The sequence below is a fragment of the Chiroxiphia lanceolata genome, chromosome 5 (genome assembly GCF_009829145.1).
Source record: "Chiroxiphia lanceolata isolate bChiLan1 chromosome 5, bChiLan1.pri, whole genome shotgun sequence".
NCBI lineage: Eukaryota > Metazoa > Chordata > Aves > Passeriformes > Pipridae > Chiroxiphia > Chiroxiphia lanceolata.
This window is the reverse complement of record NC_045641.1, coordinates 41257894-41281761: the sequence shown is the minus strand read 5'-3', so window position 1 is coordinate 41281761 and position 23868 is coordinate 41257894. Positions and strand designations below refer to the sequence as shown.

Genomic DNA, 23868 nt, shown 5'->3' with positions numbered 1-23868 from the left:
CCCAGTGTTCTTCTCATTTCATTCTCTGCCCAGACTGTATTTGTGCTTGGGATTGCCACAAAACAGGTAAAGGACCTTGCACTTGCCTTGTTGAATTTCATGATGATTACACAGGCCCAACTCTCAAGCCTGTCTAGGTCCCTCTGGATGGTATCCCTTCCCTCCAGTGTGTTGACTGCACCATGCAGCTGGGTGTCATTGAAAAACTTGCTGAGGGTGCACTTGATCCCACCGCCCATGTCACTGACAAAGATGTTAAACACTGCCAGCCCCAATACAGTCCCTGAGGAACACCACTAGATCTGCAGAATTAAAGGTTTGTTGTGAAAAAAGCAGGCTTGGAGATCTTAGGGCAACATGTGTGTTGCACACGCACCTTGCATTTACTCTTGTTCCTCCATCTAAGAACAGGTTTCAGCCCTAAGAAAAATAAATAAAATATTCCAAATCTGCTACAGAACACATAGCCGTGCCATGAACAGAACCAGGCAAACACCTGATGGGAAACAGGTATATCCTCTGTTCCTTAGGCAGCATATCAATACAGACAGGAGTGTGTCACCCTGAAAGAAAATGGAGATTCTTTCCTATCAAAAGACTTCATCATATTTAGGGTACAGTTTTCATTATGGAAGAACTTCTGGCAATAACCATGAAGAAAAATGTTTTTATTCATCCTGATTACTGTCATGGATTTTTCCATTGTGTAAATAATAACACATTCAGGCATCCAAAGCTTTGAAACAGCTTTGAGAGCAGACAGCAACTGACTACTTGAATGCAAACTCATCATATAAACCTCTTGATAGTTATTATTCTAAGAAGCACATTGCCTCTGTCTTTGCCTGCATAGACTACAAAGTGCATGAAAAGTAGTGAAAGAGCCTAAGAAGCTGATGGGGGAGGGAATGCAAATTTATTCAGAACTTTTTGAATCAGCAGAAAAGCACTTGTGCTAATCCTAGAGATGTGCTTGTTTTTCTAAACTGTTGCAAATTTCCTCTTAAGATAGTAATAAAAATTTAACTTTGAATTTATCTAGCATTACACACAAAATTAGCAATAGTCTGTATACCCTTTGCAATTTTGACTGTATTCAGATTAAAACAGATGGGGCTTGCTGAAATGAATATTTTTGGGCCATAACAGGGTACTTTTTAGGCCCTTGCTTTCAGTGAGAAACTGTGCTTTCTTTGTTTGGACATCATATATGCCCAGTTTTTGTATTTGGTATGAAAAAGTGGAAGAATCAATTAATTAAAAAAAAAAGGCAATTTCTTCCCCAAGTACATTTTTCCAACAGCACATAAGATAGGGATGGCAACACTATAACATTTCACTAATAATTAGTCGTCATGTTTTAGCAGAACATAATGTAATAAACCCTATTTTTCTAAGATTTTTGTTCATCTTTTTTCTTTTTAACATCATGTACTTTAGATTGCCCTTTTATTTCAGATATTCTCTTCAGATATTTTATTTCAGATGTTCTTTTCCTTCCAGATGCCTAGCGGTTAGGAAAGGATTTTCTTTCTTTTGATTCCTCTTCTGGAAAAAGAATTCAGCAGCTTGTTAGTTTCCTTGGTATTCTATATATAACAAAAGGTGCATATATGGAAGGCCTCATTTTTCTCTTCTTAGCTCTACTGCAAAGATGCTGGGAGCACCTGCAACTTCGGTTAATTTCCTTGGGTACTGAAGGTGTTCAGTAGCTCTAAGGATTGAATGTACTGGGACCAAACAAATGTGAGAAGCTCATACTGGAACCATGGAGCTAATAAGGACTGGGAGATAGCAGAGAACTTACACACAAAAAAAGAAGTATTTCTTCCAAGTGAATACATCAATAAAGATGTGACTTGTTAGAAAAATACCTTACTTTCTCTTTTCTTGAATGGCCATGTTCACAACCTCTCATTATATTTTGCAAACTGCAACAAAAAAGATTCTTTCCTACTCACATCTTTATCTCAGTCTGACTCCCATCACTATTACCGTTGCTAAACAATTAGTATAAAAATATTTTCTATTATTCTCATCTTCTAGGTGTATTCTCCCCTTTTCTTCTTCAATGCTGTATTTTATTATTTACTTGTCCTTTTTTTTCTGTGCACTAGTAGTTAATTATATTTTATATATGCTGGAAAATTCTAATAAAAGCACTAGGACTTAAAACAGAAACTTTTCTCCTTTTTATTTGATGGAAAATCTGCAAGTTTAATTAGGCAACCCATTGAGATAAACATATCAACAAATAAATTTCCCACTCATGAATGCAGCAGAGACAACAAGAAACTGGCTAGGAAGTTTCAATTCACCCGGGTACCAAAGTATTTATACCCAACAGATTTTGGCTAGATAATAGCTTTCCAATGGAACTCAAGGATTACAGAGTGAACCCCAGCAGGGCAGCTGATTCTTTAGCACTGGGAAATCTCCCACTGGATTAGAGCACACACATTTTTTCTTCAGAGTGACAGGCAAACAAGTGCATGCCAGAAAAATGCCTGAAGGAGGAAAGGGTTAATACAAAACTGTCCTCTGCAGGTAGTCACTATCTAGGCTCTTTTACACTGGTCTGTAAATAAGCTGGTCCTGATAACATGCAGAATAGGAAGTATAAAAATTCTATTTAGTCTATAAGCCTCTTGTTTACAGCGCAGGTTACTTTTCTGTTTATACTTTGCAGCATCTGGACACAGAAAAGAAAAAAAGTGAGCCTTGTCTGAGACTGCTGATACCAGGTATAATCTTGAGATTAGAAATATCAAGAGAAAGGGTATTGATACATAAGCATAGTACCTTAAAAAGAAGGAACATAAAAACTATTTTAAATAGCAATCACACAGTATAGGTCATAACTTTTTTAATAAAGTCAGATGTTCAACATTGTTTAATAACTGACATAAGGAAGCCATCATATTTATAAAGGAGATACTTATTTCTGAAGATTCAGAGGTATTGCAGTTTTTTCTCTTGCAGCTGAAAAGCAAACAGTGTACTTAAGGAATCAATTAAAGAGAGGAAACAACAGTATCAGTTCAGAATTTTCAACCTCTCTGCAATTTGCTTCCACTTAAGAACATGACTCTTCCTTCAGAGCAATAACTGCATAGCATCTGGGGGACTTCACAGGATCAAATAACTTCACAAGTCCAGACCAGGCAATGTTTTCCTGTAAAATGATGGATGATTGAAGTACATCAAAATGTGTTTGACTTAAAAGCTAAGATATGATAATAGGTTCACATTTTGAAATACGAAATTGAAAATAAAAATAATTATCCTTAATGCAAAGCGGGAAAACCACTTATCTAACAAGAAAATCAGGGAAAGTTTGTTGTGAAAAAACAGACACCCATAACAGGATGCATTTTCAAGTCATTTAGTTATTTCTGGCACTACCAAATGATAGCTTCCCCCCCTCCTTCATCAATAAGGATTTGTTCTTTGATTGAACTAGAGCAAAGAAATTAAGGATCACGACATACTCATTTTAGGCAGCACATTCTACTCCTGAAGCTAATTAACTGACTTTTCAAATGAACCAGGCCAGCTGGATCTGGTCATCATGTTGTGTATGGTTTTTATAATTTCTATTTTAAATCCCAAACATATTTTATGAATCAACCAGTACAAGATTAAATTAATGCATATATTACATTTAGAAAAGGCAAATTAGTGCTAAATGCAGCAAGTTTGATCTCCCATCTTGGAAATCATAGAGATCTCTATGGCACTCGGGAAAATACACTGTTATTTAAACATTTCAAATTGCCTCTCTGTAAAAATACCAGTTAGAACAAAAGCATACATTTACTACAGCTCAGTAGTTGGCAGAGAATACAGTGAGTTTTCACTTATTATAAAATGGAGCTGTTAAAATGTAAGGTTTATGGTGGGAAAACACAGCTATTCATACGAATGAGTTTAAACTTTATTTAAAAAATTTATTTTGACCATGGCTCAGAGTAGAAGCTGGAAGATGCTATGATTTTCTCCTAGCAAATTATTATTTGTGTGAAAAATGTTTATTGGTGCAGAAAAAGCATTACTGCTGCTTCTGAGTTAAACAGGCCAAGCTCAAAATTAGTGTTAGAAGAAAGAGTGTGATATAAATCATCATGGAGTAAATGTAGTAGCATTTCCTTGTTATATCCTAGGTCTATACTTGTAAAATATATCCAGACTGTATGTTAGTCAAATGTACCTCAGTTGAGCCATACAGTTGGAAAAAGTGCACCCTCTCTCATCATTGATCTTAATTAAGGAACAGTAAAAGGAAATAATAAACATTTTGGATCTAATTAAAAATTTCTTGAATTATATGTTCTAAAGCATATTAATTGGAAGTTGTAGCATAAACAGCACAATGTTTGTTTAGCATTTCTAATATTCTTTTTAATTAATAAATATCTCAATGTTGTATAAAATGAGATTTTTTGCATATTTAATTAATTTATTTTTTATTGCCTATTGAGTAGTAATTACCATACAATTAAAAGAACATAAAATTTACTGTTGCTGCTTTTCTGAAAATAAAAACATCTGCTGGGCATATGTTTATATTAAACGGAATGAATGCTTATACTTTTGCAAATACGATGAGAATAATAATTCTGCAACAGAGACTTTTGGTCTGCACTGTAATAAATAGACTGAAATAGCCTCATTTCACTGATGCAGCCTTTAGGTATCATAAAATATAATGCAAAAATACCTGCTCCTTGAGATAGCAAAGACGATCCAGAAGTATCAAAACTTCTATGCAAGGAGCCAGAACAACCTTCAACTGAAAGAAAGATTAGATACTATAATCCCTTTGGGAAAGACAGGCAATACACTTCCAAATGGCTACACTTCCTCAGAACAAGTCCGGGAAGGTCAATCATTTTTTAGGGGTTCTGTTGTACAAACGTCAGTTTGCTAATTTTACCTACGGGATGGACATCTTCAAAACAGATTATATTAGAGACAAAAATACATGGAATGCTCTAAAGTCAGGGAACTACGTTATTTAGTTGGCTTTCAGACATTTGTCCAACAAGAAAATGATACTATCTGTAGCAGAACAATTTTAAAGAGGGAAATAATGAATTTTAATAAAAAGAATTTTTATGAAATAACTGCATGGAGACCAGTCTAGATTTAAAAGGAGACTGACATGCCATTTTCCAGTGTAACAGTCTCTCTTGAAAAAGAATCTTCCATGTATTCACTTTATTATTTTACTTACACCTAATATAGTTTTGGAATAGGACATGCTCTAAAGTTTGGAAGGGCCAGCTGCTTTGTTTTTTGAGATTGCATACCAATGTAAGACAGTCCACCTCCACATAAAACTTAACAGGGCTTTGTTCTAGACTAGCACATATATACAAGGTAATAGTATTAATGCTATAACTTTTACCATATTAAATGCTTCTAGCTCATTCATTCTGTGCTTGTATTTTTCATAGTAATCCATTATACAGCTGTCTGGGAGCTGCAAGAGATTTAAGAAAAAAAAGATATCAGAGTTCTTCTAGTTACTTTTTTTGAGAGAGAACTTTACAATTAAATATTTTTTCCTGATTGAAACTCACACTACAAAATGAAATCCGTGTTCTGCTTTTAAAATTAGCCCTTTTCTAAGGTTTATAATTACTTTCCAATAGCAGTTTCTCAGTTCTAATTTACAATAACTGTTCTTCAGACAGCATTTTGCGCTGACATGAAATACTGAGATACATTAATTATTCAGAAAGCTCCAGTCATTCCTAAATGACAATTACACAGTAACTGGAGATAACATTCTCATTTCCTTTCCCATATATCTTATCCCTTCCTCAACAGCAGTATATCTATTCTTTTGTGGCTGTGGAATGAGCTAGACCACAACTTAGCAGAAAAGTAACAGCACTGACAGACAGGTAGATGTGGCTCCGAGGGACAAGGTTTAGCGATGGACACAGCAGTGCTGAGTTAGTGGTTGCTGCTCTTAAAAGTCTTTTCCAACCTAAATGATTCTATGACTGTGACAAAAGACTACAAAAGCTGAAGTGTTTAATACATTTTTGAACACTTTATTAGAAGAATCATCTGAGAGCATGTGGCTAATCCAGCTGCAAGGATGTAAAATCTCTGCCTAAAATAGGAAAACAAAGTAGGGAACATTTAAAAAATCTGTAAGTTTTCAAATGAGGTGTGTATTATGAACTTCATCCTAAGATAGCCAAGAAGGGAGTAAAGGGACCTCAGAACTATTACTCATTGTCACTGAGAAGTTCTCAAAGAGGGTATGTCAGAGGGTATGGTCTTTTGTTATAGAACACACAGTTCAAATTAAATGCACCGAAAAAATGGAACAAATAAAGAATTTAAAACCACTACAAGATAAGCAGATGAATTTGTCCACATGAATTCGTCAAGAACAAATCACAAGTTGGTCTACTTCACTTGTAAGGAGGGCAAAAGGATTCACAACAGAGAAAAATAGCTGGTTATCATATATTTCAATTTCAGAAAGATTTTTGACAACATTTCACATAATAATTTTACAAGCAAATTTAAGAAACAAGTTTAAGATTAAAGTACTATATGGTGAGTGAAAATTGTTTGAATGACCATAACCAGACAGTAGTTACTAATGAGTCTTTGAACAACTGAAAGACCTGCTGACTGGAGGTCTACTATGGAATGCAGTATTTTCATTAAGAACTCAGACAACAGAATAGAAATCAGATTAATTAGGTCTGCTAATGTGCAACAGAAAGGCATTGCCAGAACTTAAAATAATTTTCAGAAATTGGAGCATTGCTTAGAAAAGAAGTATGAAATGCTGCACAGAAGAGCAGAAGGGATTAGACTCAGGCAGAAATAATCAGCTGTTCAGGATGGGGAACACCAAATGACAGTCTGCGAGATATAGCAGATCATAAGCTGAGCAAGAGTCACAGTTGTGCTACTGCAAAAAACCAGCAATCACCATTCTATGATGTGTATGGGAGAGCAGCCTGCAAAGTGCAGGAAGTAATCCTTCAACTCTGGCAGTGGAAAAGCTCTAGCTGGAATACTGCATCCATTTTTGGGCATCAGATTTCAAAGAAAGAAATGAACTGTCTGAAAAAGCCCTGAGAGAGAAAAGAGATCAGAAATCTAGAAAACATGATCTAAGAAGAAAGACTCAGAGCACTGGAACTGATCAGGCTAAATTAGACAAAATTGAGAGTGGGCATAATAAAAGTGTTTACAAGGCTATCACCAAGAAGCAGAGAACAGTTTGTTCACTATGTCTACAGCGGATAGGGCTTGTATTGCAGCAAAAAAAAAAGTCAGCCAAAACCTTGAAGAAATCTTTTACTTAGAGGTTAATTAAGGACTGGCAACATTGTCAGTCTCCATTACAGGAAGCTTTTGCAAGATCTGACAAATATTTTTCAGGGATGATGCAAAATTCTAACTCTGCCTTAAAACAACAGGGCTTAGAAAAACTTTCGTAGTATTTCAATCATATTTTTTTAATTTAGAAAGTACTTTTTCCCAATTGCAGATGCAAGGTCGAGTAGCTGATCTGGCAGTACAAATGTGGACTAACAAGAATTTTTTTTTTATCTTATTGTTATTTTATTTTCTGTAGATCTGTGCAAATATTTTAGAGGTTCTTTTTTTTCTCTCTTCCCCTCTAAAGAGTCAAACCAACTAAAATATATCAGTCATGAAATAAACAAAATAGTTTATTTAACCTCTGACCTATAAGCTTTCCATTTCAACTGCATAATAATAGGGTTTTAGTATAATGGATTTTTGAAATTACAGGCTATTTGGAATTAAAATACAAAGATCTATATTTGGAAAAATGTGATCATGAAACCTTTCTGCTTTTGCTTCCTTTATGTTCTACATTTTTCAAGATGAAGCATTCAAATTGAAAGAAAACAAGCTGTGAAATGTTTGACAAAAAGGGGGTCAAAAATGTCTCTTGGACATTGCCATACTCAAGTATGTCCTTTTCCATTCCCTCCTTGTTTATTACACATTTTGACTGAATGCATCCTGCTGTCACAGATAGATTAGGTAGTATTCCAAACTGTGTCTCAGATAAAAGTTTGGTGAGCTGGAAAAAAAAAAACCTGTCCATCAAAAAGCATTAATAGAGACAGGCATAAAAAGGGTAACTGGTAGTTAGCCATGTGGCCAATTTTTTGGAAGAAGACTAAAACCCAGATAACACTGGCTTTGGCTGAAACTGCAACAGCTTGCTACCTGCCTTTGGTTCCTAAAAGGTACCCGACACAACCATCTGCTATCCTTCCAAGGTGCAGTAGGAGTAGATTACTGTTTGCATTTTCAGGAGAAGAACTGAACTTCCACATGCAAAGCAAACCTCATTCATTCACTCGAGTTGTCCATGCAACTGTTCTTTGGGTTGCCATGCATTTGCGTAGCCCAAAACAATTTTCCACATATATGCACTGAACCTTTTTCTTTCATTATGATGTTGAAACTATGAACATGAAAAAACTCAAATACATCTATCATGTATTTGTCTTAAGATTGATTCTGCACTCAAAGAGCTAGCTTATGTTACTGACACTCAAGATGTTACTGACACTCAAGTAACCTACATTTTATACAGAGAATTTTTGGTCAGTATTTCTTCCCTTATGTAGCTACAATGTCTCCGGGTGTTTATCAGGTTCTGAACAAAAGCACCTCTTTGCACTGTAATGGTGGTATAATCTTCTTTTAAACTGATTTCTTTGGTTGCTCAAACAGCTGAAACAACCAAGTGAACCTAGCAAGGTCTCTGCTAACCTAGTTGTAACTACACCATATGCTGGATATGGCACAAAAACTGTGCCATAGGACTGACTCATCTACGAGACTGTCAACAGAGCCCTGAGAGCACATGAGACACCATGTGCCTGAGCACACCCAGCTTGGACTGCAGTCCCACAGATATGCTGATTGAGCTGAAAAGAAAGCATTCAGGCACAAGGTATGGGACAATTAGTGATACAACACTTAACATCTCTTCAGAAAGCATTTTTTCAGAGCTCTGCCTTTTCCTAGACTGAGCATTTTGACTGAATGAAAGTCTCTTTTACTGTCCAACGCTGTACACGCCCTACAGAGGAGAGACAGCCTAAGGATGCTATTCCACAGTCTGTTTAAATAGATGCAATTCCTCTGCTGCCTCAAAGGGATTGCTTTCCCCTGCACTGACTGCACAATTCCATGTTTCCTCTTTCTTCTTGTACAAGCATTATCAGGAACAGTAAAAGAGTACATGAAAGCAGTAAGACAACCCTTTTAGCAGAGCAATGTCTTATATCAATTCAAAACACTTGGGAAATCATACCTTACAGTAAATTTTACAACTTTTCCACAACTAAGGTAGTTAAAAATAATGTAATGTAATATAGTGTAAAATAACATAAAATAGATAATGAAATTACAGAATCACAGAATCAAGTAGGTTGGAAAAGACCTCTGAGATCATCAAGTCCAATCTTTGACCTAACACCACCTTGTCTACTAGATCATGGCACTAAGTACCACATCCAGTCTCTTCTTAGATACCTCCAGGGACAGTGAATCTACCACCTCCCTGGGCAGCCCATTTCAATGCCTGATCACTCTCTCCGTAAAGAATTTCTTCCTAATGTCTAAACTAAACCTCCCCTGGCACAGCTTAAGACCGTGCCCTCTTGTCTTACTGCTGTTTGCCTGGGAGAAGAGGCTGATACCCACCTCACTACCACCTCCTTTCAGGCAGCTGTACAGAGCGATAAGGTCCTCCCTGAGCCTACTCTTTTCCAGGCTGAATAACCCCAGCGCCCTCAGCCACTTCTTATAGGACTTGTGTTCCAGATCCTTCCCCAGCCTTGCTGCCCTTCTTTGGACCTGCTCCAGCGCCTCAATGCCCTTCCTAAACTGAGGGGCCCAGAACTGGACACAGCACTTGAGCGGCCTCACCAGTGCTGAGTACAGAGGGAAGGATCACTTCCCTGGTCCTGCTGGCCACACTATTCCTGATACAGGCCAGGATGCCATTGCCCTTCTTCGCCACTTAGGCACACTGCTGGCTCATGTTCAGTCTGCTGTCAGTCAGTACCCACAGGTCCCTTTCTGCCTGGCTGCTCTTCAGCCACTCTGTCCCCCAACCACTAGTGCTGTATGGGGTTGTTGTGGCCAAAGTGCAGGACGCAGCACTTGGCCTTGTTGAACACCATACCACTGGATTCAGCCCATTTATCCAGCCTGTTCATGTCCCTCTGCAGAGCCCTCCTACTGTCCAGTAGACTGACACTCCCCCCCAGCTTGGTGTCATCTGCAAATTTGCTAATGGTACACTCAATCCCCTCATCCAGGTCATCAGTAAAGATATTAAATAGGACTGGACCCAACATTGATCCCTGGGGGACACCACTAGTGATCGGCAGCCAACTGGATGCAGCTCCATTCACCACCACTCTCTGGGCCCGACCATCCAGCCAGTTCTCAACCTAGGAGAGAGCGCCCCTGTCCAAGCTGTGGGTTGCAGCTTTTCCAGGAGAATGCTGTGGAAGACAGTGTTAAAGGCTTTCCTGAAGTCCCGGTAGACTACATCCACAGCTGTATATATTCAGGTTAGTTCATGTCTTAATGTACTATACAGTTTCACTACTCACAGTTCCCCAGTCTTAAGTATGAGGCTTTTTAACACTTTTAAAAAAAACAGTAAAGTTAAACCACACAGTAAGATTCTTAATCATATGTCCCTTCCTTTGCAAACTGCATTTTATGATATTCCACTAGTCACTGCTAAGGAGAATTTACAACCCAAGGAGAGTCAATGGTAAGCTAAGAGAAGCACATCTTCATCTACCCACTGTAAAAAAAAAACTCGTCTGACAAAAAATAACCAATTAGTGAAAAAGAAAATTCTACTTTGCATAAATTCTGATTTCACTATTGTCTACCAGCTTTAAAACTCAAAATGAAATAGTCTGGAGTTTGCAAAAGCACAAAGTCAATGTAGCAAAGAGAAGTAATTTAGGAATTCCAATACAATTGAACTAATAAGCACAATGTCTATCAAACATCTTTGGATTTATTTAACAGTGCCTGTCAACCAAGGGAGATGGGAGAACATGTCCTGCTGCTTGACAGGGTACCATGTGATAAATCTCTGAAGGGAAGACAGGCCCAAGAAAGGTGGTTAATATTCAAGAGTCATCTTCTCCAAGCTCAAAGAAGCCAAGCCAAACCACCAGGGATCTCCTGGACAAAATCAAAAACAAAAAGGAAGACTATCAAAAGTGAAAGCAAGGAGAGATAGCCTGGGAGGAATACAGACATATTGTCCAAGCATCCAGGGATCAAGTTAGGAAAGCTAAAGCCCTCAGAATTAAATCTGGCTGACATCAAGAACAACAAGAAAGGTTTCTATAGGTACATCAGTGATAAAAGGAAGACTAGGGAAAATGTGGGCCCTCTCCAGAAGAAAATAGGAGACCTGGCTACATGAGTTATGGAGAATATTGAGATACTCAACAATTTTTTTACCTCAGTCTTCACCAGTAAGTGTTCCAGCCATACCACCCAAGTTGCAGAAGGGGACAGGGACTGAATGAATGAAGAACCACTCACTGTAGGAGAAGATCAGGTTCAAGAACATCTTAGGAACCTGAAGATGCACAGTGCCATGGGACCTGATGAGATGCATCTGCAGGTCCTGAGGGAACTGGCAGATTAAGTTGCTAAGCCACTATCCAGAATACTTGAGAAGTCATGTCAGCCTGGTGAAGTCCCCATGGATTGGAAAAGGGGAAACATAACCCATTTTCAAAAACAGAAAAAGGGAAGACACAGGGAACTACAGGTTAGTCAGATCCTGCTAGAAACTATGCTAAGGCCCATGGAAAATAAGGAGGTGGTAGGTGACAGACAACATGGCTTCACTAACAGCAAATTGTGCCTTCAAATCTGGTAGCCTTCTACAGTGAGGTTACAGCACTGGTAGATAAGGGTAGAGCAACTAACTTCTGGTTTTTAGAAAACTTTTTGCACATGTAAAACAGAGACTCATATGGAAACAATTTTTTCTCATACTTCTCTGGTTGTATTACATAGTGTCACCAAGTTTTAGCTGCTTTTTAAATATAACCTAAATAAATTTATGTATTAAAACAGTGATTGCCTTCCTTTTTTTTTTTTTTTGTGAATGACAAGGACATTTTGGATTATTCTGGAAATAAGCTTCCTATATGCTTACTCCCACCTTATATTCTTCCCAAGGCATCGGTTTTTGGCCTCTGCCAGAGACAAAGTAGACTTTTGGTCTATGCAGAACAGCTGCTCTTTTGTTCATTTCTAAACAGAGCTAGAAAACAAATTCTACATAAATTTCTCTGATTTTTGTTGTCTTTGAGAGCAAATGTTTAGATTTCATCAAATTTTTAGCTATGTAAGTGGTTTTTTTTCTGAAGAGAGGAATTTAACACATTCTCCAGTATTGTGTAGGTATAGTGCTGACTCTACTGTGAAAACTGCAGGGTCAGAACCACTGTTGAGGGCGCAGTTACAATTTTCCTCTCAGTAGTATCAGAATAGCACTGGTTTTGTGCTGCTGCAGATTTCAACATAGCTGGGAAATAAAAAATAATACTGTTTACATCAGCATAAAATCCAGTCTTCAGTATGCAGCCAGCTGCACATAAAATAAGGAGAAACATAAGCAGAAGTGAGCATTTACTTGAATCAGGTCTTTAGCAACCACACAAATGTGCAGTTTGAAGCAGTGTTGACAGACATCTTTCTCTCAGGGCAACTTGCATTTGTCCAGACTCTTTCTAGCAAAAGGCAGCATGTCTAAAATCAGATCTCTTAACACAAAGTTTCTATGCTTATTGGTTTTAAAAAAACCAGTGAATAAATTTCCACCAGCAGAGTTTAATCAATGACTTTGTAAACCGATTATTGCACAAAAAAATGCACTATTGCTTTTGGGTGATTGTACACACAGAAAGACACATTTTATTTTCAGCTGGGGTGAATGCATGATGTTGGTGCCTATTTATACAGAAAAGCAAACAAGTAACTATGTTTGCAAACAGAATTAAATATAATCCTTTTAAAATATTGCAAAATTCAGGCATAAGTCTTTTTCTTAATGTTGTAAGCATGACTCCAATGTCATTTGAATTTATTTGCTTATTTGGTTTTGCCTTTTTCTCATAGTTCATGCTTGATGTGCCCGGCAAATTTTAAGTGATTTGATGTTTTGACTACAGATTTTAAATGCTAATTTAAGAAAGACTACAACAACATTTACCTTAAATATTTTACATACTTGCCACTCCTACTTTTTCTTTGATGGTACTGAATTTGTTAACCATCTGCCTAGTACTCTCTAGTGTCTCTATTGCCCAATTTGTTCTCACAGCATGGCTGTGATCTTTACACACTCGTATTCTGTGCCTAATGTTATGTTGCCATCTGTTGACCAACTGAGCAGTTGTAGTACTAAGACAAGACACTCAAGAACATAAATAAGATCTCCAAAAGATTTGGAAAGTTTAAAACTCAATTTTGAATTTACTTATTTTTTTCTATCTAGAAAGTTATTTTAATACTTTTTGACATTTATTAATTTAAAGGAAAAAAGAGGTATTAGGCCTTCAAAGGTCTTCAAAGGCAGCTTAGGAAGACTGTCTAAAGGCTAAACTAAACTGGAAATACATTGGAAACTAAGTTGTAAGAGAAACATACTGCACAGACTGAAATGCCTATCTTGCTATAATGTTACATTTTCAGTTTCAAAAGGTGTCCAAAAGGATCATGATAACACTGAAAAAACAACAAAAAAAAATAAAATCAAAAGGGGTCAAAGTATTTACTACGTGATTCATGATTCATAATTTTTTGGATCTCTTTCAGTTTAAACTTAAATAAAAGATAAAAAGGCAACATGCTTGTATAGTGTAGTATTTCAGCTGGTCTAAAAGGATGCATGAGTTACTTTTACTGGGATGTATAGTATCAGCACAGGCAAAAAGTTCTTCATGCCTGCTTCACTTGGCATCTGAAAAGTATATTCACCTCTAAATGACAACATGTATAAAATACTGTATTATATTTTTAGCCTTAAAGGAGATTTGTAGGATTTATTTCAGAAATAATAGAAAGCCTTAAAAAAATCATGATTATGAGCACCATGTAGAAAAAAGGATTGGTTTTATATAAAGTCATTAGAAAAAAGTAATTTTAAATCAGAATATTTTAAAGAATTTAAACATAGAAGTCTGTTTGAAAAAAAAACAACATAAAATCCCCCCAACTTTGATGTTGGTTTTTTTTTTTAATATATATAAACAAGCATGGACTTGCTCTATTAATATTAACAAAAATGATAATGCTTCATATTCATACAGCAATATAGGAAGTAAATCAAGTCAGTGGCTTAAACATTCCATTGTGGTGCTGACTTCAAGAACTTACAGGGATATAAGTACTTCATTTAGTCTCTATTTAGTGACTCACCTTCGAATCATCCAGTTCCAGCTTTTTCAGAGACCTTCTGACATAATCTATGAAGGAGGATGATTTGGAGAAAGTTTTTCCAACATGTCGATCACTGAAAATACAGCATTGAGATGCAGGCTTTTATACATCCAACAACAGAAATTCATGTATTTTTAACTTAATTTTTAACTTGGAAGAAATAAATCAGTTGGACGGTTACTACTGCAAAGTTAGTAACAACTGCCCTTTTTCCTCCTTCCACTTATAACAATCAAGCTAATACTTGAAGTAATTTCTAGACACAGCAATTTTATAATTGCATTATAGTTGTAGTAAGGTTATTATGTAAAAATTTGAAAGTTAATTGAAGCTTGTTTTTAATTTCTTCACTAATATTTTTATTTCCCTATATAAATGACAAAATTCTTATTTCTGCTGACAGATATTTCCTTCTATACTTCTATAATTTATTATAATGCTGCTGTAATTTATTTATCATTAACCACTGGACTGAGCAAATGCCACTTTGCTTGTTACCTTGTGTTCTTATCCCTGCAATTTTTATTTCATTAAATGATGCGAGAATTTTCTCCTGCTTACAACTGAATAGTCTGCTTTTGTAGGCAGCCCAAAATGTGGTTGTTTTTTCAGAAAACGTTAAAATAATGCATAAAAACTGGAAAAAAAAAATAGGAAGAATCCCAACAGGCCACTCAAGTTTTTTTTCTCTTCTCTGTGTTTAAAATATCTTGGAGAAACACCATGCAAAGTTTTTATTAGTCTGAATTCATTTTCTTGTCCTAACATAATTCCTCTTCCAGCTGTGCAGTGTAGGAGTTAAATTTTCAGATACAGAATTTTCAGCTACTGAATAACTTAACAAGAAATACACTCCTCTCCACCCTCCCAGTGAAATATTGGATAGAAATGTCTTACTTTAAAACCTTTCCTCTTCTTTACTCTTAGTAAACCCCTACCTCCTTATCTAAAAACCAGAACTAACATCTACTGAGGTCAACAGAAAGACTTCACTCAGTGGCAGTTCTAATGTGTTTAGCTGTCAAGGACCCCCACTCACTGAGAATCTTTTCTGTTGTCACATTTAATATTGAGATACACCTGAACATTTGGGCTGATGCAGTTTGGAAATCAGTCAATGATTATGCTGTTATGTCATTCTTAGGAAGACGGGCATCTGACTCTTATAACAAGTTACTGGGGGAAGAGACATTTTGTCTGGGATAGAACTTCACAGTAGCCCATACAGTGCTGTGCTTTGGCTTTGTGATTAAAACAGTGCTGGTAACACACCAGTGTTTCAGCTACTACCAAACAGTGATTGCACAGTATCAAGGCCTTCTCTGTTTCTCTCTCTGCCTCTCAGTGAGTAGGCTGAAGGTGCACAAGAAGTGCAGAGGGAACACAACCAGGATGGCTGAACAGAACAGGCCATAGGGATATTCCATGCCATATAACATCATGCTCAAAAGTAAAACTGGTGGTGGGGGAGGTCTTTCCAAGGTAGCCATTGCTTTAATTTCAAAAGTATAATCTTAATTACTTCCTTTAACAAATAAAACATCTATCTCACACTTTTTCTTTTCTCTACAATTTAGCAGCCATGATTTTTTTGTGTGATATTTTATGTAATTTTAAAACAAAGAAGTATTTCTTCTTTCAGGAATTCGACCTTTTGAAGGGTAAGCTGTCTGACTCTAAATTTAGTATAAGTTTTGGGGGTATTAGCATTAGCATTTATTTTAGATCTGGAGTATATTGCTGAAGTGAATTTTCTGGTTTTCCCCACCTCTCATGCCTTGGTTCACACTGTGGAATAGTATCGGAGCTCAAAAAATGGATTATTTTCAAACTAAATTAAACTGGAAGGTGTGCTTCTGGACATGCTCCAAGTGTTAACAGGCATACATCCCCCAGAATTAGATAAAATCTAATCCAACTACAACCACAAGAAAGAGTACAATGCAGATGTCAGATCCTCAGCAGCAGCTCTCCAAATCCCATTCTACAAGGAGGCAGCACTTGCCAGGGTAGGCACAGGCAGCGAGTAGCTCTTTACAGCCATCATGGCCATTGAGCTTTCAGCATTTTTTCTCAGGACAAATGGAAATGCCTTTTCCCTTCTGCAGTATTAAAGCTGCCAGGACCTCTGCATGACAGGGTAGCCCAGGATTACACTGTCTTTTTAGTAAATTTGCTGAGTGTTCTCTGGTGAAGATATGTTTCACCATGTATCCAGTACCAAAGAGGACCTACTTCAGCTACAGGTAAAGGAAGGACAATAAATTTGTGATATAGATTTAGGATGAGTAAATCTTTCCTGCATTTTAATACTAATGTCTATATACAAAATACTTTCTTTATAGAATAGAGGTGGAAGAGAATCAGATCTGTGGTTGGCATTCTGTGAATTCAGAGCTTCCTACCTTTTCGTAACACCATACATTTCTTCTATAATAACCTGAAGAACAGCTCGATAAAACAATGATTCTGTAGGCAGCTGCAAAAAATTTTACAATAGCAAGGATTTAAAATTGGCACTGAAATAAGGATCAGAGTAACAAAACCAGTATTGGTTTCCTTAATGGCTTATTGATTGAGTTCTTTACAATCAGTCAGAACAGATTTAAGAGGACAATTTACTAACATTCTTGCATCCAGTCAAAATTATGTATTTGGGTCAGATTCTAACATAACCATAAATGCAAGAAAAAAAAGAAACTCAAACTCTGAAGATCAAAGGTTGATGGAGGGAAAAAGAACAGAGGAAAGTATACTGATCATGATCCAAATTCTAATATGCAAAATAAATAACAATTTAGCTAAGCTGTTTTGAATACAAAAGGCATAATTCTCTAGCTGAATCATCATACACTGTAGTCTGAACCATGCAGAAAGTACTATGCTAAAAAAAAAGAACACAGTGAAAATTTCATATCTTTGTGTACGGAAGATCTGTTTGCATAAAAATAGTTAAAGATTGTCAATTAAAAATTTACAGGAAAAAACTACTAGGGTCAGTGGGCTTACATTTGGAAAGAAGTCTCTCAGGCTTGCCTTTTAAATACTTGCACAGTTGGTGTCCACCATCCCCTAAAGGATAACTTGCACAACAATAATTCAAAATATTCACAGGGAAAAAATATACAGGGATAAAAATGAGAATGATGATGTTTCTAACAGGTTCAAGCTTTTGTCATAACAATGTCTATTTTTACATTAGTTGATAAAACATTGGGATAGAGTGATCCAAACCAGGGTTATCAGAAGGACATTTGCACTGAATTTATTTACTAGCTGAAAGATAGTGAAGGAAGTTAGGAATGGTATTTTAATGCCTTAAATTTTAAGCTGTGCTTTTTTTCCTCAGACTCTTAATTGTCAAAAGAAAACAGATTCACTAAGTACAACCACAGCAATAAAAATGTGATTTCATGATGACACATGCTATCTATCAGGATTTGACGTAGTACATGCCAGTATTTTAGATTCCAGATATGCAGGAGTTCAATAAAAGGCCATGGATTAAGAACATTCAAAGGGGGAGAACACATTTTATCTCAAAATGGCTAAAATAAACAATATTACTTACCATTTGGCCAACTGCAACTCGCTCCAAAGCCTTTAAGAGTAAAGGAATTAAATTGCTGATATGTTTATTCTTTGTCATAACATTTTACAAACATGTTGTATAAAAGTCAGAGGAGATGACATGTTGAAAGACTAATGGTGTGACATAACACAAGCTTGCACACTTTAAAGTGTTAATACCTTTAGGTACTCTTAATCAGCTACTCCTGTTATTTTGGTTTATTTACAGGAGAACTAACATCTGACTGTGTGGAACTAGATACACACAAAATTTGCTTGTTTTTCTTTGTCTTGTACCAGAATTTTAGAGGATTACTTTCAGTGAAAATACTATAAAGAAATGCATTTTTCTTGAGTCTGTTCCTACTGAAATACAAATAATTCACTTTGCATATTTGACTATTTAAAAGTAAATACTCATTCAATGTACAATATTAGTTTTAATCCCTGATACTAGATAAATTGAACTGTTGTATATAAAGTTAAATCAAATAAAACTTCAGAAAGACTGCAGTTTAAAATACTGTGTATTATTTTCCACTAGATTCTTCATACTATAAATACTGATGTAGGTGCTAAAGACTACTTGATTTTTATGATCCATAGTGACAAAAAATGACAAATAATTAGAAGCATGGAATATCCCTTCACGGTTGAAAAGATACTGTACCTATAAAATTTTAAACGAGTTTTAAAGATTGTAGTAGAAATGAAGACAAAAAACTCAGTAAATTATTTGATATTACATCAAATTAGATAGCAAACCGGAAGTACCTCACCACTTAGGGGTCATTTTCCTTTAGTCCCCAAACTTCACTACACTAAATAAGACTGCTTGTTACTCAGTCATCCACTCCTCTTTCTCCTAGTTATAGAACTAACCTTGTATTTCAGACTGTTCTTTAAACACAGTCCAAGTAGATGCAGTTTATTCGTGACTTTGGCCAACTATGATGTGTGTCTTTTGCTGTGTAAGCTATAGCTCTCATACCAGCATGAATATGCTGCTGCTTAGGATATGGATGTGGGTTCTGACATGTATTGTATGGGTCTGAAAATCAAACTCTCACCCAACACCTTTGACCTTGGCATATCAATGAATTTGAATGCTGAGTGTCATTGCTCAGCAGACTGAGTCTCTCCTGGCCAGCCTTTACCCCTAGAAAGATCGTGCCTAGTGGCACTGTGCTGGCTCTCTTGTACCTCCTAAAAGGCAAGGAAAATCCTAGTCATGAAAAATGCATATACAGAATTACACTCTTAACAGTAGAAGTATCTAGTGACACAAGAGAACTCTCTGCCTTTTGTGAATATTTAAACAAAAAAAGCTTTTAACTGCCAAATTTCTATGATTTCTGAGAAATCTAAAATAGATATATATGGCATGAACAGTACTGTCTCCTGGGGGTCATTTGGTTACAAAATTTATCTTCCTAACATTGTTGAAAAACAGCCCAAACTTTTTCCAAAAGAAATGGGAGAGGAAATGGCTAATGTGTCAACTGAGGAAGGTATTGTATGACACAAGAGAAAAGGCAAATCTCTTTAGAAAGCAATTTTTTGTGATGTTTTACAGCAACATCTCTAAAATGAACAATTCTTTTCTTTTACTTTCCAAGGGTAACACATTTAAGCCTTATACTAAACAACTGTCCTATACTTTCTCTTGATAGCATTTAATTATCATGCTAGTTCAAGTTTCTGTAACCTCAATACATTAGCCTATACTGAGTCTTTAGTCTACACTGTTCTCTGTAACAGAGGTACAGAGCAAGCAGCAGAGGCTAGCCATAACCTGATGTGATTCATTATGATACCAGAAATTAAAAATTAATAAAGGGAAGGAATAGTGATCTTCTAACTAAAAGTGGTTGAAATTTTCAGTACCTATCTGTTTTTTCAGATTAGACAACAGCTCATCAATCTATCTTGATGAGGCTAGGTCTTTAAAAGTATTTAATCTCTCGGTGGAATGTTAAAAAAAATGTTTCCAGATTCTTAAGCCTCATGGATTTTAGAGCTCTTCTGGTTTTTGGAATGGGCAGGTTTGTTCAAGTTTTAAACAGTCAGAACATTCAATATTATGAATCATGAAGGCATTGGGGGAGTTACTGATTGCAACCCTTTGACAATTACCTTGTTTCCCCCTAAGTCCTTGGCTAGGAACTGTTATCCTGAGGGGTTACCTTGTTTAGGTTTCAGCAAAGGTTTGGCCTTTCTGTACAGTCTTAAAATGCACTTCTGTCACTAACTCATTTTTTCGTGCCTTTAGCAAGCATAAAATATATAAAGCTGAAAGGTCAATACTAGTTTTTTAGATATAATTTATCATGCTTACAACATTAATGATGTTATTCTGTATAGTCTTGGATTAAAGTCATGGCTTTAGGATTAGAAGCCAAAACCAATGAATTCTATAACATCTGGACAAAGCTCTCAGTAGGAAAAAGAGAAGAAGGGGAATCATACCAAGCATGCTGACATTCTAGCATTGCGACCACAACGCCAGCCTTTGTCCTTCAAGTACTGACACATGGGAAATCCCCACACTTTGTCGCAGCATTCTGCAAAATGGAGGAAAAAAAAGGCACAACTTTTTCTCTTACTTACAGAATGCACAATGGATTGGGCAAGAAGAACAGTAGTTAATGGTAGCAGAAACACTTAATTGTTCTCATCCAGTACAAAAACCTGTGGTGGTGCTATAAAAAACATGTTTTGCTGTAACACATGTTTTTGGTTTATGCTGAATTTCTGATAATTTCACATTTTCCAAAACAATTTTAAGTCAATGTAATGTCCTTTAAAAAAATCCACTGAAAAAACCCAAAGGGACAAGAGGAAAGTTTGCAAATCCTCCTGGCACCTCATGCTACAGCATGAGTCACAAGATATAGGCCAGGCAGTCACTCCAAGCAGCAGGACTTCAGTACCACTTCTCATTGTGTTCTCATTCTATCATAAACATGTTTTAAGCATCCCACAGAACAATGTGTATTTGTTTATTCCAATTTCGAAAGACTGTTCTGCTTCAAGGTAGAATGTTTGTTTTCCAGAAAAGAGCAGCTGCAAAGGCTCTTGCTGTTTCTTCAAAACATCAAGAAGCATTTGCATCACAATCTGTACTCAGTTTGTTTCAGTATCATTTATATTTTAAATAACAACACAATTCTTCGTGTTAAACAGTAATGCAAACGTGGGGAAACTAAAGTACAGAGATTACTTTATAGATGTTCTTAATACTCAGCTTTAAATGTAGTCAAACTCTAAATGTATAGAGTTTTCATTAGCACATTTGTCAGCTGATTTTTTAGAATGCTGAATAAGAATTACTACTTTCTTGAAAAAACCCTACAAATTGGCTGAGATCCTGGCTTTTTAGCACAGGAAGGTGACTGGGGCATATTAAAGAATAAATCATGTAATGGGGTTAAAAAGAGGACAGCAGAAATACAACTTCAAATTTACCAACAGTCTGAGATACATTTAAGTAGAATTCATTTAATAAAAGTTAAGCAAAGAAAAAGAAAAAGAACTATAAAGAACCCTCCCCCTGCAAAGCCCTTGCTTTTCTAGTGCCCAGTCTCAGCTGATCTCTAGAGAGTAACAGCAAGCTGGTAATCTTCTGCACACAACCTCACACTTTGCTCCCTTTTTAGCCCTGAGGAATGTCAGAGGCTCATAGCAGGTGAATACTGATTTGAGTACCGTGATTTAAGAACAGGATTTTAATTCTGAATGATTAGCAGAAGGAGAAAGAAAATTCTTTAGAAATAAAGATGTAATTTGATAAAACAACTTACAATTGATTTCAGCACTAGGAATGTGCTAAGTTTTGTAAGTGCCTCATGACAAGCTCTAAAACATTAATTAACTTCAAGTCTAATTATGACTACATGAGTACATGGGTACTTATATTGCAGGGATGGTAGTAGGAACTTATTAAGTATATTATTTTTCTTCAAAGAAAACAATGACTGCCATGGTTGCTATTGTATGATTCACACTAATAAGCCCTTCTAATACATATGTTAAAATATTTCAAAATAAAAATTTGAAAACTGGGTTAGAAAGATGAAATCATTGATCTTTTCAAGCAAATCCCTTCTAATTTACACCATCCTCCAGGTAAATTAATCATTCATGCAAGTTAAAGTCACTACCCTCTCAGCTACAATCCCAATATCAGTGCAGTGTACTCATGCATAATACTGAGGAATTTATGACACCTTTGAAAAAGATAATCAGGCAAAGCACCATCTTCATTTAAATTACTGAAACTGTAAAGTAGGAGAAAAAGTGAGAGAAACTCGCTTCAAGTGAATTTTTTGTGTATATTCAAAGTTGACCACACATCTACAATATTGCCTTAAGTTCTATTTAGTTTTTCATATCCAATCCACTCTCAAGCACACTGATGAAAACTGTAAGATTAATATATCACTATAAAGTTCATATATTTAGAAGCTACATTTTAACCCCCTGGAAATTCTTTTAATGCCTGCAACTACTTTCAAATATACTTAATATTATATAGCTCACTAAATACCTTATTGTGCTTCTATCTGAGAACACAACAGCTGTTCTAAACTGTATAAATCTCCAAAAACACTCAAGAAACATCTTAAGTACAGGTATTCCATGGAAGATTTCACAGTAAACAGCTCGAGTGTTCAACAGCACATGAAGCAATCATGTTATAATTCCGTACAGACTCAAACAGAACTCCTTCCGTGAACAGTTAACAAAATGGGGAATTTTAGGTAATCATTTTATGAGCTGAACTGAAGCTATGCTGGGGTATAATCCTAGAACATATTAGTTAAATTGCTATAAATTTACCTCCAAGTTAAATTCTAAAAAAGACTAAATCACACATCTAATAAAATAACTGCTGCAAATATTGTAATAAAACATCAGCAATTTTATATTGATGTTTCTTTTTTTTATTAGTTATAGAAAAAATATATGGTAGTAGAAGTAAGATAAAGGTAAAATCCTTTTAACAGTTAATAATTCTGTATGTTCACAGATGATTACAAGGAAATCCAAGAGAATAGGACAAGCTTCTATAATACCTTTAATACTAGCCCATCCATAGATTTTCGTCTAAGAATAATACTACAATTTCTAGGGTGTTAACATGTAAATTTTACTTCACAAAGCTTTACAGTAAAATATGGTCCTTATAACACAACAGACCAACAGTTTTACTGTTACTGGAAAAATAAGCTTGACTCGAGTTCCATGAGACAACCCAAATCAGAAAGGTGTGGAGGCAGTGATGTTGGTGCAATGTGGTGCTCCCCTTGGCATGCCTTCTCCAGCCCTGGTGTCCCTAGAGGCTTTGTGGCTCTCTGAATCCCAACCCTAAACCTTTTGACTGATGATGTAATTCAGTGGGTTGAAAAGTCATTTTTTCTTCTGAGACTTTTCAGTGGAAATTATTCTTTGTTACCTTCCTCAAATTTGTTCACATACATCCTACTTTTTGTATACGCTGAGAAACTTCATCAAGGTAGTACTAAAACACAAATAACCTTTTTCAGGTCCTCCATAGCATCTATCTTCCATGACATCACAGATTCTCGGCCTACTTCTGTTATTCCAAACAAAGCAGATAAACTACTTATTTGCCTTTTTCCTTCATGGGAAAGACTAAGTCTTCCTTGGCCATATGTGCTGGTTTAAACCATTGGGAGAAATGAACCCAACTCAAGAGAGATTACAAGTCAGAGTTACTTATTTTAAGACACTGGCTATGGAATA

At 36.1% G+C, this 23868-nt stretch overlaps 1 protein-coding gene across 9 annotated transcripts in view; it reads right to left on the bottom strand.

Annotated features, from left to right (window-relative positions):
• Window positions 1-2849: 2849 nt before the first annotated feature.
• The window catches only part of METTL25 (methyltransferase like 25), a 43918-nt gene continuing 22899 nt past the window's right edge, over window positions 2850-23868 (bottom strand). For 5 of the 9 annotated variants that reach the window (XM_032688556.1, XM_032688554.1, XM_032688552.1 and 2 more), the window contains 8 exons: window positions 20569-20663; window positions 18101-18130; window positions 16935-17008; window positions 14509-14602; window positions 12248-12349; window positions 5411-5485; window positions 4721-4792; window positions 2850-3175 (listed from right to left, as the gene is read on the bottom strand). In XM_032688556.1, the coding sequence (XP_032544447.1) occupies window positions 3077-3175; window positions 4721-4792; window positions 5411-5485; window positions 12248-12349; window positions 14509-14602; window positions 16935-17008; window positions 18101-18130; window positions 20569-20663 (641 nt within the window). In that variant the 3' untranslated portion in view covers window positions 2850-3076. The remainder of the gene's footprint in view (window positions 3176-4720; window positions 4793-5410; window positions 5486-12247; window positions 12350-14508; window positions 14603-16934; window positions 17009-18100; window positions 18131-20568; window positions 20664-23868) is intronic. The other 4 variants (XM_032688559.1, XM_032688560.1, XM_032688553.1 and 1 more) reach the window with 4 other exon arrangements.